This window comes from Plectropomus leopardus, chromosome 17, assembly GCF_008729295.1.
Source record: "Plectropomus leopardus isolate mb chromosome 17, YSFRI_Pleo_2.0, whole genome shotgun sequence".
Lineage (NCBI taxonomy): Eukaryota > Metazoa > Chordata > Actinopteri > Perciformes > Serranidae > Plectropomus > Plectropomus leopardus.
In genome coordinates this window covers 11,024,596-11,039,689 of record NC_056479.1, presented here as the reverse complement: position 1 = coordinate 11,039,689, position 15,094 = coordinate 11,024,596, and the positions used below count along the sequence as shown (strand labels likewise).

The 15,094-nt window shown below is 41.0% G+C and overlaps 2 protein-coding genes across 2 annotated transcripts; both read left to right on the top strand.

The window, feature by feature from the left end:
• The first annotated feature begins 27 nt into the window (after positions 1 to 27).
• mreg (melanoregulin) lies at positions 28 to 6,123 on the top strand. The gene is made up of 5 exons (XM_042504612.1): positions 28 to 1,797; positions 1,987 to 2,149; positions 2,533 to 2,623; positions 2,706 to 2,869; positions 4,657 to 6,123. Exons 1-5 carry the CDS (start codon positions 1,715 to 1,717, stop codon positions 4,867 to 4,869), a joined length of 714 nt encoding a protein of 237 aa, XP_042360546.1. The 5' UTR covers positions 28 to 1,714; the 3' UTR covers positions 4,870 to 6,123.
• Positions 6,124 to 9,361: 3,238 nt separating this feature from the next.
• LOC121956958 (titin-cap (telethonin)) lies at positions 9,362 to 11,891 on the top strand. The gene is made up of 2 exons (XM_042505413.1): positions 9,362 to 9,673; positions 10,565 to 11,891. The coding sequence occupies exons 1-2, from the start codon at positions 9,522 to 9,524 to the stop codon at positions 10,953 to 10,955; spliced, it is 543 nt and encodes a 180-aa protein (XP_042361347.1). The 5' UTR covers positions 9,362 to 9,521; the 3' UTR covers positions 10,956 to 11,891.
• The last annotated feature ends 3,203 nt before the right edge of the window (positions 11,892 to 15,094 follow it).

Below are 15,094 nucleotides of genomic sequence, written 5' to 3'. Positions count from 1 at the left end.
GACTTATGACCTACATAATGATACAGATATTTTCATTTGTATGCCTCTGTGATGGTGACTATTTTCAGGTTGTCCGTCCCTCTGTCCCACTGTCCCACTGTCATCAATGTGATATTTCAAGAACACCTTAAGGGAGATTTCTTTAAAGTTGGCACCTATGTCCACTCACACTCAATGATGAACTGATGAGAATTTGGTGGTCAAAAACCAAAATTCAAGGTAACTGTGACCCTGTCTGTCCGTATTTGAAGTATTGTGCTACATATGAGTCTTGATTAATGTAAACTGCGGCTTGACTGGTAGGCGGAGGAATACAACGGCAAGGTACAAATTCTAGTTCCTCTCTCAACTCAAAGAAAGCACGTTACATACCTGTCAAAGAGGAAGAGGACTGACTCAGTTTCAGCCCAGTATCAGCCACAAGCACAAAATATGACATCAAAAACAACATTTTCAGAAGAAAAATCCTCTCCTGCTTCAGTTTAACTAGCTAACTTACTGTCTAACATAACCAGGGAAAATGTAAACATAGGCTCTTTTGGTGTATGTGCCTTAAATTGTTTTGTTTGTGTCAGCAGAGATTCAGACTCGGCGACAGGTGTAAAGAATATCACTATAGTAACAGCCTCCTCTTGACGATGGTTCGTTTCCTTGCGAGATGTTGTTTCGTAACCAGTTAAAAACTTCTTGTAGCTGCTTTACCGTGTTAACATGATAGTTTCTACCTACGTAATTCCAGCACTGGATCCTGTAGGGGGAATTTGTCATGAACAATAATACCTTGTGACTTGTGCTTATGTCACATGCATGGAAGCCTTATCGATGTAAAAAGTCCACAATGCTTCAGACTTAAGCTTTTCCTCTGACAGACTTTTCTGAAAATTAGATAATCCCAGGATGTGAAGACATCTGAATTCTTGAAAAATTTAAAGCAGTCCACATAAAAATTCTTATTGAACAACATTCATACGGATTAATTATTTATTTCAGTAACCACACACAGTGAAATATTCCTTAAATCAATACAGCCATGGCAGATTGGATAGAGACCGTGTAATCAGACCCACTGTTGAAGAGATGTGTTGTCCCCGGGGCAAAACACAATGCTAAGGACAAGAGACGGAGCGGCTCACATGATTACGTTGTGACCGTCTTCTGAGGCTGTGGGTGTGTGAATATATGTGTGTTTTTGGAATCGATGAGAGAGAGAGAGCATTTCACTGCTCTCATTGTCCTCCATGTACGGCTGATGAGAAGCACCAGTCCTTGGACTGCCATCTGCCTGCGCGCCTCTACCCAGACAGGCTGTGGCTAATGATCTGGAGGACAAACCTCCTGCTGGATGTGGAGCTGCGGCCCTGAAAATGGGAAGCTGAAAATTAGGTAGAGTTTTGGGATCAGTGACTTCTATGACTTTTTTGACTCCTTGTTCTTTTTGATCGTTTTTACTAAGAGAAACCAGTTTAATAAGAGTCATCCAAGTGGACCGTTTGTTGTGACAGCTGCCTTATCTTACCTTGCTAAATTTCTTTTGAAACATAGGCTTTGAGTAAGGTCCCCTCTCTTCAGAGCATCCTTCAACCAGTGGCATTGTGGACTTAAAGTAAACCAGACTCACCGCTGGAATCTACTTCACTGTTGCTTCAAGAACCAAAGCACATCTTACATCTGGATTATCAACCACTGTGAACACAAACTGCCCTACTGACTCTAGATGGGTGCAGCCTTCATGAAGTTGTGCTGCTGCTGCTGCATTGCGGACGATGACGACGACGATGAAAAGCAGCCTTTAGTACCGTAAGAAGACATTTGACAGAGAAGTTCACCACATACCACTTTAATACATGTGTATCATCCACATATTATTAACACTTTTCACCTAGAGATAAAGATAATCCACAGAAAAAATGCCTTCTATATCCAGATTGTTTCGTGTTTCACCTTTCGTTGGTTATGTATGTGCATGTGCATGTGCTTGTGTCACAGTCAGGATCCATTGGACTATTTTAACCGTGAAGTCCAGAAGCGTCGTGATGAGGAGACCAACCTGTGGAGTGAGCCAGGGGACCCCAGCCACTCGGAGAGAGATGACGACCGGGTCCTTTACAGCCTGCTGCAGGCCAGGAACAAGACCCGCATGGGATCCACGGTATGTGTCGGGAGGATTTTCTAGACACAGAATACAGTCTTGAAGTGTCATTCAATCATGTTAAGCTGTAGTTAAAAAAAATACCCAAAGTATTAAAATCTTGCACAGTCAAGAAAAAGAACTCCGGATGAAAAAGTGGTGGAAAAAAGGTCTGAATTGTACTTATGTAATGTGCAAAAGAGTCAATTAAGTGCAAAAGACAGAAAAAATTATTGATAAGTCATCTTACACTGCTTAAACTCATTCAAACCAGCTATGAGGAAGCGGGACAATTATAGAATTATCAAATCATAAAGAGAGCAGACCAAAAGAGCCCCTCCTGTGAGAGAAATTACACCAGGCCCAAAGAAGTAATGTTTGAGCTTTGTCCTTTTCTTACGTAGGGCTATCGCCGACTAAGTGTTGACATTGAAGCCATGAGAGACACCCGTCGAGAAGTCCGAGACAAATGGAAGACAATCCTGGAGAACTTAGGTAACACTGGACAGATGAGATGTAGGACAGACTGTCACTTTTACATCTAGAGTAACCAGAAATTATTTGCCTTCTTTTCTAGGTTTCATGGCGGAGGCAGACTCTTTGCTGACGGTGTCAGCTGGAACCTCACATGACCGCATGCGTAACGCCCCAGCAGCACGTGCCCTGCTTCATACACTCCACACTGAGACTTCCATCTTCAGCAGCAGAGAACCACCACCAGAGCGATATCTACTAATCCTGGTGAGAGCAGAAATCTTAGTTATATCGAACTTTAAAATCATACTAAGAGCCTCCTTGCTTTACCTGCAGTTTAGGGTTAAAAAAAATAGAATAATAAAACCAACTAACTGTAACCCTAACCCTACACCTCAGAGACATCAGATGTCACTTTTCCCATCCATGACCTAACTCCACCCCGGTGCTCCAACAAATGGTACTTTCCTCAACCCTCTACAGCAGTCTTGTCAAACCACAACTAATTTCAGTATCCCAAAAATCCATCAAGCGCCTGTTACTTGTATCTAAATTTAGGGACATGACCTCAAGATAAACGTATGGTGAATCCAGTAACGTAATGGAGATATCCTCAGGTTTATGGGGTATAACCCCTTTTTTTCTGGCCATTTACAGCATAATCACCAGTAAGCCAAAAAGCCAATCAGATACATGGGAGAGTAAACCCACTTCCTCCTCAGTGAACTATCTGTCAACCTAGTAGTGCATCCACCTCATCACTACCAGTATACAACTGGGGGAATCCTCCGAAGCAGGGATCAAGAAGAGTGACAGTAAGCTTTGGCATCAAAAATAGAATGTGGTAATGAAAAGCCAAAATGGGCATTAAAAAATAACTAAAAAAATAAAATGCAGGGATTGAAAATATTTTGTTTTGATATTTTTAGTATTTTTTTAATGACAGTGTCCTGATTTTTTCATGAGTCTGGTTGCATTTTTTGCCCAGTAAGTTTACTGTCTGCTGTATTGTTCTGTTCATGCAATCAGTTCAGTTATCAGTGTAATTTATTGTGCAATTTATTCAGTGCGAGTCATAAATCACTTTATCATTATCTGTGAAAGGCAAACTAACAGTTAATTTGTGTCATATTAACATAAGCAAGCACCAACTCGATCTTAACAAAGCCTGATATTCCACATGAAGGGAATTACTGTTCTTGTGGCCAACGAGACATGTTCTTTGACCACAGTAAGTGGTTCCAGTTCCAGTTCCAGTTACTCTGGAACTTATCTTTTTTAATCTGTAGCCTGACGTTAAGTATGATAGGTGCTGACATTAACTAATGTTAGCATTTGTAACAGCAGACCTTTGCCAGAGCAGCATAACGTCAGTTAAAGGTTCACTTTAACCAGCCTGGTTCAATGTTAAAAACCAGCAGCAGAGAGAAAAAGACTTAACATACTTGCTATTTGGGAGTTGCAGGTTAACTCATGGAAGACATCACTGTATTGCAGAAGTATGGTGATGCCAAGCTTGGCTTGAGGATGAAATTAATAAACGCTGTTCTTACCTTCCCCTTAAACTCCTCTCCAGGCCAGACAATTAAAATTAAAAAAAAAAACTGTCAGCCTAGAAGAAAACTGAAACTGAATACATGAAAAAAATGAGGAGATTGTCATTGGAAAAACTGTGTGAGTGTTTTGAATTGTTTCTTATTCAATGTCAAATTTTATTTTTAATGCCAAAACTTACTGTCATTGTTCTGACTCCATACCGTAGACCTTGAAATTTGAGGAAGTAGTCCTTAAACTTGTATGTTCTGTAACATCATCCAAAATCTTTCTGCAGCTACAGTTATCATTTTTAATTTGTCAAAAGAAAAATAAGTCAAAAAAAAAAAAAATCCAAGATTTTTCCAGTGGTTCACAGTCCCCATGGGACAGCAGAAGACACAGTCCGATGCTATTCTGACAGTCATCACATTCAGTTTCCCAGCTTCAACCACTTCTTCTTCTTCTGCTTCTTCTTCTGCTTCTTCTTCTGCTTCTTGTACATCTTTACCTCTGGACAGGATCGTCTCCTGTATCTAGATATAGCTGAAGATTTTTTGGCAAAGGCAAAGCGCTTCTATCCTCCAAAGGATGACTCTGACGAGGAGATGCCGGGGCTCGCCATTAATCTGCCGCTGCTGCTGGCGAGGGTAGAGGCCATGAATGGAAGAGGCAATGACGATGATGAAGAGGAAAGCGGTAGAGAGGATGGAAACTTGAGTGACAGATCTTAAGATCTCCGACTGCAATAATAACAGACACAAGGCAGGGGGCAGTAGTCATCAACCCTGGAGACCTGGTTGACAGAAATGTATAGCTCTCACCTTCAAGTGTCTGTTTCTAGAAAGTTTTAGTCCGATCAGTTTCTTTATTCTCCCCCAGCTGCACCGCCTGAGTCTCATTCTGTTATCTCTGGTCAAAGGGCTATGCACATTTTCTACTATGGTGTCAAAAGTCTTTTCTTTTTCTGTCTGCCACATAGTTTTGTCAAATTCTCAGTCTGTTTATTGTTCTGCTGTTGTGAACCTTCAGGGTAGCAGTGTTCCTGAGCAGAGCCTCTTTATATTTTGTCCTATGATCATCAGCAGGCATTTTCATTCAATCACATGATTGGTAACAACACTGAATAAATAGTAGTAATCTGATGCCAGATGGTTTTTCCACAAGAGTGCATGTTTGTATGATTGACACTTTTGAGTTGTTAAAGTTTGCATTTGGCTTCAAACACAAAACAAGAAAATAGCTGATGGAAATATAATGTAGTTGTATGTTGATCTCTTTAAATTGGTTGTGTATGTGACTGATGGGACTTTTAGGTGAAGTACGAGGGGGATTTTTTTCCCCTCCAGCCATTTACTGAAAATGTGAAAGCTCATGTGGAAGTTTGCGTGTGTGTTTTCTGGTATGCAGTTTGTGATAAAATAAAGTTGCAGGCTAATGTGTCACATGATGGGATGATACATTCCCCGGGGCTGCCTTATGTGAAGTAATATGAGCTCAAAATGACAAAGAAGAAATAAAGAATTTGCATGACTATGAGCAATCAGAAACAGGGTTTCCTGTACGGGAATCAAGTGAGCAGTGATTTCACAGAAACTGTGACACGAGAGCAACATTCCTTTTAAGTGAAAACAAGGGTCTTCTTCAGTCTGTCCTTTTGCCCTCACGTGGCCCTGTCGGCTGTGTACCCATATCTGTCTGACACTGAGCCACAGACATGCTGCATATCCTGGCCTGGTGCTGCCTGTACTGAGTCTGAACATCTCGCTGGGGACAATCCGGGTTGAGAGATGGATGGTGAGGATGGTGTTCTTGGTGGTCAGCTGCTTGTTGTTGTTGTTGCTGTTGTTATGTAAGAGAGACACTCTGCTGAGGGGCACATGTTTGTACACGGCACCAGCCTGCTGGCACACTGGCAAACACACACACTCACTGAAATAGCTGATAACACTCAACTGTGTGGTGCCGTTATGCAGCACCAGTTGAAAATTGTGCGCAGGAATTAATAAAAAGTTAACTTTCCTTATTGAGCTGTCAAGTGATTATTTTTAAAATTGTAATTAATCGCAAATTTTTGTATCAATTGTCAACCATGAATTATCACATTTCTGCATTTCAGAACAGTTATGAAGTCCATATTGACTAGACTGTGTCAATTGGGAATCAAATGACAGCAAAAAGGCACATGGGTCTACCATAAAATAGGTATGTCTGTAAAGAGGAGACCTGTGGGTACACTTAGAACCCATTTTCATTCAGATATCTTGAGGTCAGAGGTCAAGGGACCCCTGTGAAATGACCATGCTGTTTTTCCGTTGCCAAAGTTAAGCCTAACTTTGGAGTGTTATTTACCCCCTTGCTGACAAGCTAGCATGACATGGTGTGTATCACTGGGATTCCTTGGGTTTTCTAGTCGCATATTATACCAGTGTCATCTCTCTAGATCTAAAACTCAGCCCGGTACAACCTCTTAAACACAGGAATGTTGTACGGGATCGCTCGTGACAAATCAATTTGTGATTAATGCATGAACACCAACAGCCCTAATATCAACATCAAACTTATTATTATTATTACTATTAAACATGGCCTTGATACAAAATCACCACAGAATCTACAGCTTTTTATTAGAACATTTCAGAATTTAAAAAAAAAGTGTTTTGTAGAGACCCCTTTAATGCTGACAGCCCTACTTTCCCTCAGATTCTTCTTACTGCTAAACAGGCACCGTCTGTGTGTCAGATTGACCTGTGGTGAAGTCGCCATCCTCACAAATTCATTCTCCTGTTACAAAAAAAATCATACTTACTCAAACTTGCACTTTCACAACAGTTTCCACTATTTACCTCCTCCTGACAGGCCAGGGCTTTATCCTGCAATCGCCCTTCTCCCTCCTTCCCTCCCACTCCCTGACTCCGTCTCAGTGACAGCTCATTTAAATGTCACTTCCCAGCAGCTGTGGCAGCACTGTTATGCAACACAAAGTTCTCCCCGGCCAGGCGTGGCATGGTGTGAGGGAAGGATAAGGACGGGGGGGGGGGGTCAGTGCTCACCTCCACAGACTCTCCCCACCCTTGCCTTCATTAGCATAGCATGACTCATCCAAAAACAGCGAGGAGGTGACAGCCATCTGATGTCCTCAGATGAACACCCAAATTATAGCAAAAACTCTGTGCACTATCTTCTCTTCTATCTTTTTGCTCAGGTGTCATGCTGATTCTAAAAAGATATGATCCTTCAACACTGAAGGACCTTGCACAGTGACTTATGTTTCTGAAATGGCATCTCATGGTTGCCATGGTGTCATAACATGACTGAAGGCATGACCCCGAGGATGCCCACGGTGTTCTTGCTCACTTTTCCCTCTCTGACACTGAGCAATGATTTACATATGCAATGTCACCCTGCTGAGAAGTTACAGAGAGGAAATTGAGATATTGCCATACTTGACAGGTGGAGGGAAAATAGCATTTTACTGTTACATCAGATATACAGGGCATGAGCACTCACTGAAGAGGAATGTCAGTCTTTTAAAGCTTGAATATATGCAGTGAAACAGAAGCAGCTTTAGATTTAGTGTCATAATTTGGCACTGATTTAGCAAATTGACCACTTTTTTTTATTACGCTGTAAAATCTGACAAGTTAATCTTACTTAAGCGATTGCCTTAAATAATCTGTTATTCTTAAATTATGTTTAATGTAAAGAAGCAATAAGTAAGATTCTGGGAGATATAGCAGTGTGGACTGTCAGCCCAGCACCTGCTGAAGTGTGCTCGCCTTTTTTCTCTGATAACGTAAGATCCAGCCGTGCAGGAGGTTTTTATGGGGGCCACATAAAAAGTGGCAGAGGTCTCCTCCTTTGCAAAACAAACAAGCCTGGTGATTAAAATCAGTAAAAACACTCAGTAAAGCATTTTGATATTAAAAAAAAACTCAAAAACGGGAATGGCCCTAACTGTGTGTTTAGTTTGTCCATTCTGGGATACTGTAGAAACATGGTGATGCAAAATAATGATCTCTGTATGCAGATAAAAAGGGTTCATTCTAAGATAATGAAGATAAAGCGATTCTTATTTTTAGGTGATTATACACTTTGGAAAACATTAATTTTATTATATTCAATTTCTGCCAAGAAAATCCCATAAATCCTACACACTGGACCTTTAAGTAACTAAAGCTAATAGTTATAGTTACATACCTTTTCAAGGCAGTCGGTTCCCATATATTTTTAGATGAGATCAACTTGTCAGCTTTTACATGTGATACTAATGAAAAATAAATTTAAAGACGGTGTGATTGATCCTATAATTAACATCATTATACTTCATCTTGTTGTGTGTGTGTGTGTGTGTGTGTGTGATATCTGATCGCTGTTATCTGATGATATCAGTACCTGATGTGGATGAATGAGTCAGAGTCAGGGACTGGTCGTAACATCACACCAGCAGACAACTGTCAGAGGTGTGTCTGTGTGTGTGTGTGTGTGTGTGTGTGTATGTGTCACAGCCTGTAACCTGAGTTGATTATAGCTTGCGTGGCGTTCTGTCACGGAGGTGATGAATGAATCACTGGGGATAGGGCTCTCACTGCCACTGTGAGGCGGCACACTGTAATGGCATTTAATGAGGGGGTTTGATGTTGTCACAGGGCACAGCTGTTGTATAAACTCCTTGTGAACTGTATTATGATTTTAAAGTCAGCAAGATTTGTTAAGCCACTTCATAAAGTTCTCCAGCTTTTCACCTTTTATCTCCTACTAACAGATGTGATGCAGATTTAATTTATAGCCTGAAATATCCTTTGTGTATGAAAACAGCTGCAATGTTATCTCTCGTCATTAACACGGTGTCACGTGCTGCCTCATGTACATCGAGACCCAAACCTTATTAAGATTCCTCTCTGAAGGCTTGTTGTGTGTGTATGTCTACATGTTTATATAATCTCCCTACAGAGTGTCTCGGTGACACTGTCCCCTCTAAGATGCCAGCTGGAGTGGAAAGTGCTGGGCTGAGTGATTACAGAGGAGGTTGAGCATACAATTTGAGAATCAGGGGATTTTAAGCCCAATTACCCCTTAACCCCTCCTCAGAGTTTGTGCTTCCAGCTCTCCGGGAATGAGACACAGAGCTCCGGGTGTCAGATGTCAGTGCACACTGATTGTAGAGTGACAAGATGGATCAGAAATAGCAGCAGAACATCTATAAAAGCTGTGGACAGACCCGAGCCCAGACAGAGACAGCACAAAGAGACAGCAGAAGCCAGGAGATAAAGCCAGCTAAAGCATCACTGAACAAACAGCCTCATCCCAGACACAGCACCAGATCTTAAGACTGATCAACAAGATTGGAGGAGATAAATCTGAGACAGATCTTCCAAAAGCAGAGATGAAGCCAATCTGTTCCATCCTGGAGAAGAGTAATGGCGTGGTGGTGGGAGCCGAGCTGACCTGCACCGTACGGGAGGAGAATAAAGCTCAAAGGGAGAGCTACAGCGCTGACTGGCATAGTGTCAGTCTCAAGACTCAACCTCAGGACAGGTGAGACAAAAAACACTCTGCAGGTCCCCTTATTGTAGTGTGTGTCAGCACTGAATAAGCGGATAAAAGGTCTCTGTTTCTTTTAATAACCTCCTGGCTGTGATTTAAGTCTTTCTTGCCATCATTAGATATGGGTTGAGATTTATTTGGCAATTCTCGTTAGAACTGTTCAAACTGGCGGTGGTAGAAGAGGTATTCAGATCTTTTAAAGTCAAAATATTAAAACCAATCTGAGATACTTTGGTATAAGTAAAAGTCTTGCATTGAAAATCTTACTTAAAAGTAAGTAAGTATAATCAAGAAAATGTACTTTGTACTAAAGTATTAAAAATAAAAGTGCCAAATGCAGACAGACAACTTTAAAAAGACCCCAAAACCTCAAAATTATTAAAAAAAAAAAAAAAGAATAGAAAAAACACCCCCAAACTCAATTTATTAAAAAAAGGATAAATCATCAAAAAACATTGAAACAAAAAAAAGAAAAGAAAGAAAAAACATCCCCTGAAACTCAAAATGAATGAATTTGACTGATAATTAAACAACTAGTTGTTGCAGCTTTACTTGTGTAAACTGTTTGAAAATATTATTTGTAACAAAATGTCATATTCTATTAGCTAATTTTTTTTTTTGAGTAAAAATATTAATTTGTAAAGTAACTAAAGCTTTCAGATAATTGTATCAAAGTAAAACATACAATATTTCCCTCTGAAATGTAGTGGAGTAAAAGTATGAAGTGGCATGAAAAGAAAATGCCCAAGAATAGTACAAGTACTTAAAATTCATACTTATGTACAGAACTTACATTACACTGCTGCACATTGGAAGTCAGTTATAATCTCAATTGCAGTGAGAGCACAGTTTCTTACTTAATTTTTTCTCTGACCCCTGCAGGCAAACAATGAACATGAATGACAACTCTCGTAGGGAGACCCTGTCCCGGCAGTGGGAGGCCCGTTCACTCAAACAGACCTGCCCCTCTGGTGTCTTTAGAGTGGGCACTGTGGAAAGAGGGGTGAGGGAGCACCAGCTGCTGCCAAAGAGAAAAACCCTCCCCTTGCCTATCTTCACCCCCGCAGAGCTGGGCATTAGGCTCGGGCGTGGAGCCCCACACACCGAGGAGGACCTGCAGCCCTTCCCTATCCCCGACGGAGTCTGTCCCAGCAAGAGGACCGTGGACGAGATCACAAGAGACCTCCCCCCAGTCAAGCCAACCCTCATGGAGTTCTCCAAGGGGCCCAGAGCTCTGGGGCGCTCCATGTCTCAAGAGGCCCAGAGAGGGTGAACAGCAACAAAAGAAAGAGGGGGTGTTAGGGAAAGACGAGATGGGTGACATGTGGGAAAGAATAGTCACAGAGTTAGATGTGTCAGGAGAGAGCATGACAAGATGTGTATAGATTTATCAAAAAACCTTAAATCCTATAGATCTTTAGCACTACCTGTGTTTCTTTGGGGGCACAGCACCAGTCATTGTTGCCATTTGGTGGTCAGTGGTATTAGGAATTTGTATGTGAAGGCATTGTGATGGAGAGCCAGGGTGTGTGTTCTCAGCTGTTTCATGGGTTAATCTCTGCCTCAGCTGGTCAGCTGGCTTCACCATATCTACTGATCTCTCAGTGGATTCCCCGCAATCCAGCTATTCCTTAACTATGCTGCATACAGTTTCTTTTGCCTTTATTTTGTATTGAAAAGTGCAAATATCCTTGTAAGGTCATTGAAAGTGTTCTTGGGGTTATTAGATTCATGGATTGTATCTGCACTAGGTGATGAGAAGATGCAATGATGCAGAAAGTGACGGATGGAAAGTGAAGTTCAGAAGGAAAAAGGGAGAGTCAGAGGGGAAGGGGAGGGCTGAGGGGTCGGGGACTTTGGAGTTGGTCGACCTCCAGGCCTCCTTAAGCTCTTGACAGTTCCCGATCTCTGTGAAGAGAACAGAATGCTCCGGCGTGATCACTCACTGTAGCTGTACATAATGTGTGTGTGTGTTTGTGTGTTTGTTCCAGCTGACACCTCTAAAGGTATTCGGAAAACTTATAACCTTACTGTGTATCATGTGATCTGCCTAGTTGAGCGGCAACTCCTGTATATCTGATATAAGAACAGATACTGTTTTAGCTGAGAATGCCTTGAGTTGTGAATGACTTTGAATTGTGTGCAATGATGTTCAAATATTTTTCCTAGATATTTATATTTTTAATAATAAAATCTGAGCTGCTCTTCACTCCTCCGTCCCCGTCTTTTATTTCGGGTGCAACATGAACATGTTCTCACTGCATTCAATGGTGAGGGGAAAGGGAATTGATGAATCAAACGATGCTTGAAAAATGATGACAGAATATAAAAGTGTAGAGTAACCAGAGCTTAATGTTTTGGGGTTTACAAGGATCTAGCAAGACACTTACAGTTTAGCTACAAGGTTTGGGGTTACTAAATTGGCATTCTGTCATGATTCTGGTTTCTTTTTGGCTTTTCATTATTTATGTATCTATCCATGGTCTGTTTGTTTCCTTATTTATTTTCTGGGTTATCTCCTCATGTTTTTGTCTATTTCCCACCTGTTTTCTGTCACACCTGCCATATATCAGTCTGGTTTGTCTTGCCCTGATCCCAGACTCTTCCCTGCATACCTGTTCTGTATTAGTCTCATTTGCTCCACCCTAGTGTTCCCTGCCACACCCTTGTTATTAGTTAATCCCTGTGTTTCCCTCTTTTTGCCCTTTGTCAGTTTGTCTGTTTTCATGACTGTATTTACCACAGTCTTTATTTCTGTGTTCATGATGTAGTTCCCTGCTCAGTCTCTCATGTCCCATTTTGTATTTCCTCTTGTAGCTCATCCACGTGTTCATCATTTCGTTCTGGTTGGTTTTCAGGTTAGTTTTGATATGGATTTCTTTTGTACTTTGAGTTTGTTACTTGCCTGTTTTTGGAGATTTGTTTTAAAACTTGCTCTTTGTTAAAATCGCCTGCCTGCCTGTTTTTCTGCATTTGGTTCCTTATTTTGAACTGCTACATCAAACTTAAAAAGTAAGAGAAAATTAAAGGGAAAAAGCCAAAAAAAAAAAAAAAAAGAAAAGATATGACATTTTGAAATTTGCACATACCATGTAGCCTATTCTATTATTATTATTGTTATTGTTGTTTGTTAGCTAAGTTGGATAACTGTTAGCTTTGTGGTTTATTTGTGTTGATTTTTTCATTACCTTGTTTTTAATTGAAATACAATAATGAGTATATAAATGAGATAATAAAAAGGAAGCATGTGAATTGCTGCAGTCGTAAAAAAAAACAAAACAAAAAAAAAAACACAAAATGTGAACACATTACAAACAGCAGATCAATATGGAAAATAATGCATTTTAAGAGGCACCATGATGCCTGACAGGCTGAAATAAAAAGCTGGATATCTGTCATCCATAATTTGGATACATATATATTGTAACAATTTCCTCCACCCTTTGAACAATCCCCACTTGGCCACTTTACATCCTTCCTTTATCTTTTATGTTCCACCGCCTGTGTTTGTTTCCAACACAGAGCGCACTGTTCCCTGTTGGTGTGCAGAGAGCTGTACTGGATGTATGACGTCACCTCCTCTTTATTTAAACTCTGAATCTACAACACGCTCGGTCAAATGATCAATTATTACTTCTGCCAGTAGCTTCTATTCTCAGATGTAATTTCTCTTTGTCTCTTTAACCTCTTCTGACTTCATATCCCTCTCTCTTTCTCTGTCACATCACTCTCAGTTGTGTGATATCTGTGACAGGCAGTGTGTGGTGGTTTGATATTAATAGCTGGGTAAACATTGGTATTACCCTGGAGACAGTGGAAAGACAGCCGTATTGGCACGTTCCTCCCATGTGAGCTCTTAATCCTAGTGTTTTATCAGAGATTTGGGTGTGCTGCCTTCACTATCTATCTTTAAAACTACCCCCGCGCCCCACCACCACACACACACACACACACACACACACACATGCACACACACACATACATACACACACACACACAAACACTGCTGCTAAGATCCTGTGGTACTCAACCTGCTCCCACACTGTCACCGTTTTCAAACTCAAAAACGAACCCTGGAACCCTGAGACTATTTTCAGTGGATGCTGAGGAATGTGAAAATTGAGATGCCGTGTGTTGCCACAGACAAATCTTGTAAATTGACATTGAAATTCTTTCCTATTGCCACAGCTGTCTCAGCTACATGGTACTTGCTGTATTATCCCATTCAGCAGAGTCATCCCATCTGCTACTGCAAAGTAACACAAACTTTAGACCTTAGGACCTGGCTCACACTGTATATGAACTGAACACCTTTATGTGAGTCTGTGGTACCAAATTCTGGGCCCTGTGCAAAAGCAGTCCCTGTGGGCTCCTTGCCCTTCCTTTATGGATTCATGTCTCTTGCTTTCTTTCCCTTGTCCTTTCTTTTTTTTCTTTTTCTTTTTGGAACCCCGATTTCCCTTTATTTGGGGGGAAAGAACAGCCCATTCTCATTCCTAAGTCGTCACATACTGCCGCTTTTGCAGTGTTCTCAGCGCAAGATCCTGACACCAAAACTGCCTTTTGCGTCTGCATGATATGCCGCTGGACAACATCAGGTTAAATGCTGCTGGTAACAAGATAATATAAGGTGTGCAAGGATATAGGGTGGGTGGATGGATTAAACAAACCCCGGACTTTCATGCAGGAGTATGGTGGTTGCTTCCTGTTCAAATGTGATGTTTTTTTTTCTATACCTCACCATGTGCCCTTATTCCTAATCCTAAGCATCCGTTCCACCATGTGCTTTTGTTGACGTCCTAGCGTTGGTTGCCACATGCTTCTGTTGTCTAAACATAACCATGTGCATTTGTTGTCACCGTGGTAGCGCCATCCTGGAACGTCAACAGCAGGAGCAAAAAGATACCTAAAGCTGACATGACAGTGTACGATAGTGCTCCAGCAGTACAACCAGTCACTCATTTGGCTCTAGCTGTGTTTGGTGACAAATCCTTATGCAGGGGTGGACTAAAGCTGACTATCTAAACCCATTTGTACCTACAAGGAGTGAGAGGGGCTTCAGTGAGCTTGAACTATTTTTGTACAAAGTTCAGTCTTCAACTGATTTATTCTAACAATTTGATGTAGTTTGGGCACTAATTACTTAAAAGATAAAAATCTGAAAACAAAACCAAACTTTTCAGTCCATGCTTTCCAAGGGCACCCTTCCCATTGGAGATCTGGGTAATCAGTCCCCCTTTTCCCTCCACTCTGACACCCCTGTGAATCAGTACAAAAAAAAAAAAAAAACCATACCTAAACACCTTTTCTAATTTAAACATAACCTAAATATTCAAGTTCATTTGTACATTGTACTATTTCTTTCCACAATTTTGTTGCTTTTTTTGTCGTCACCTGAAGAGATTGAGTAGA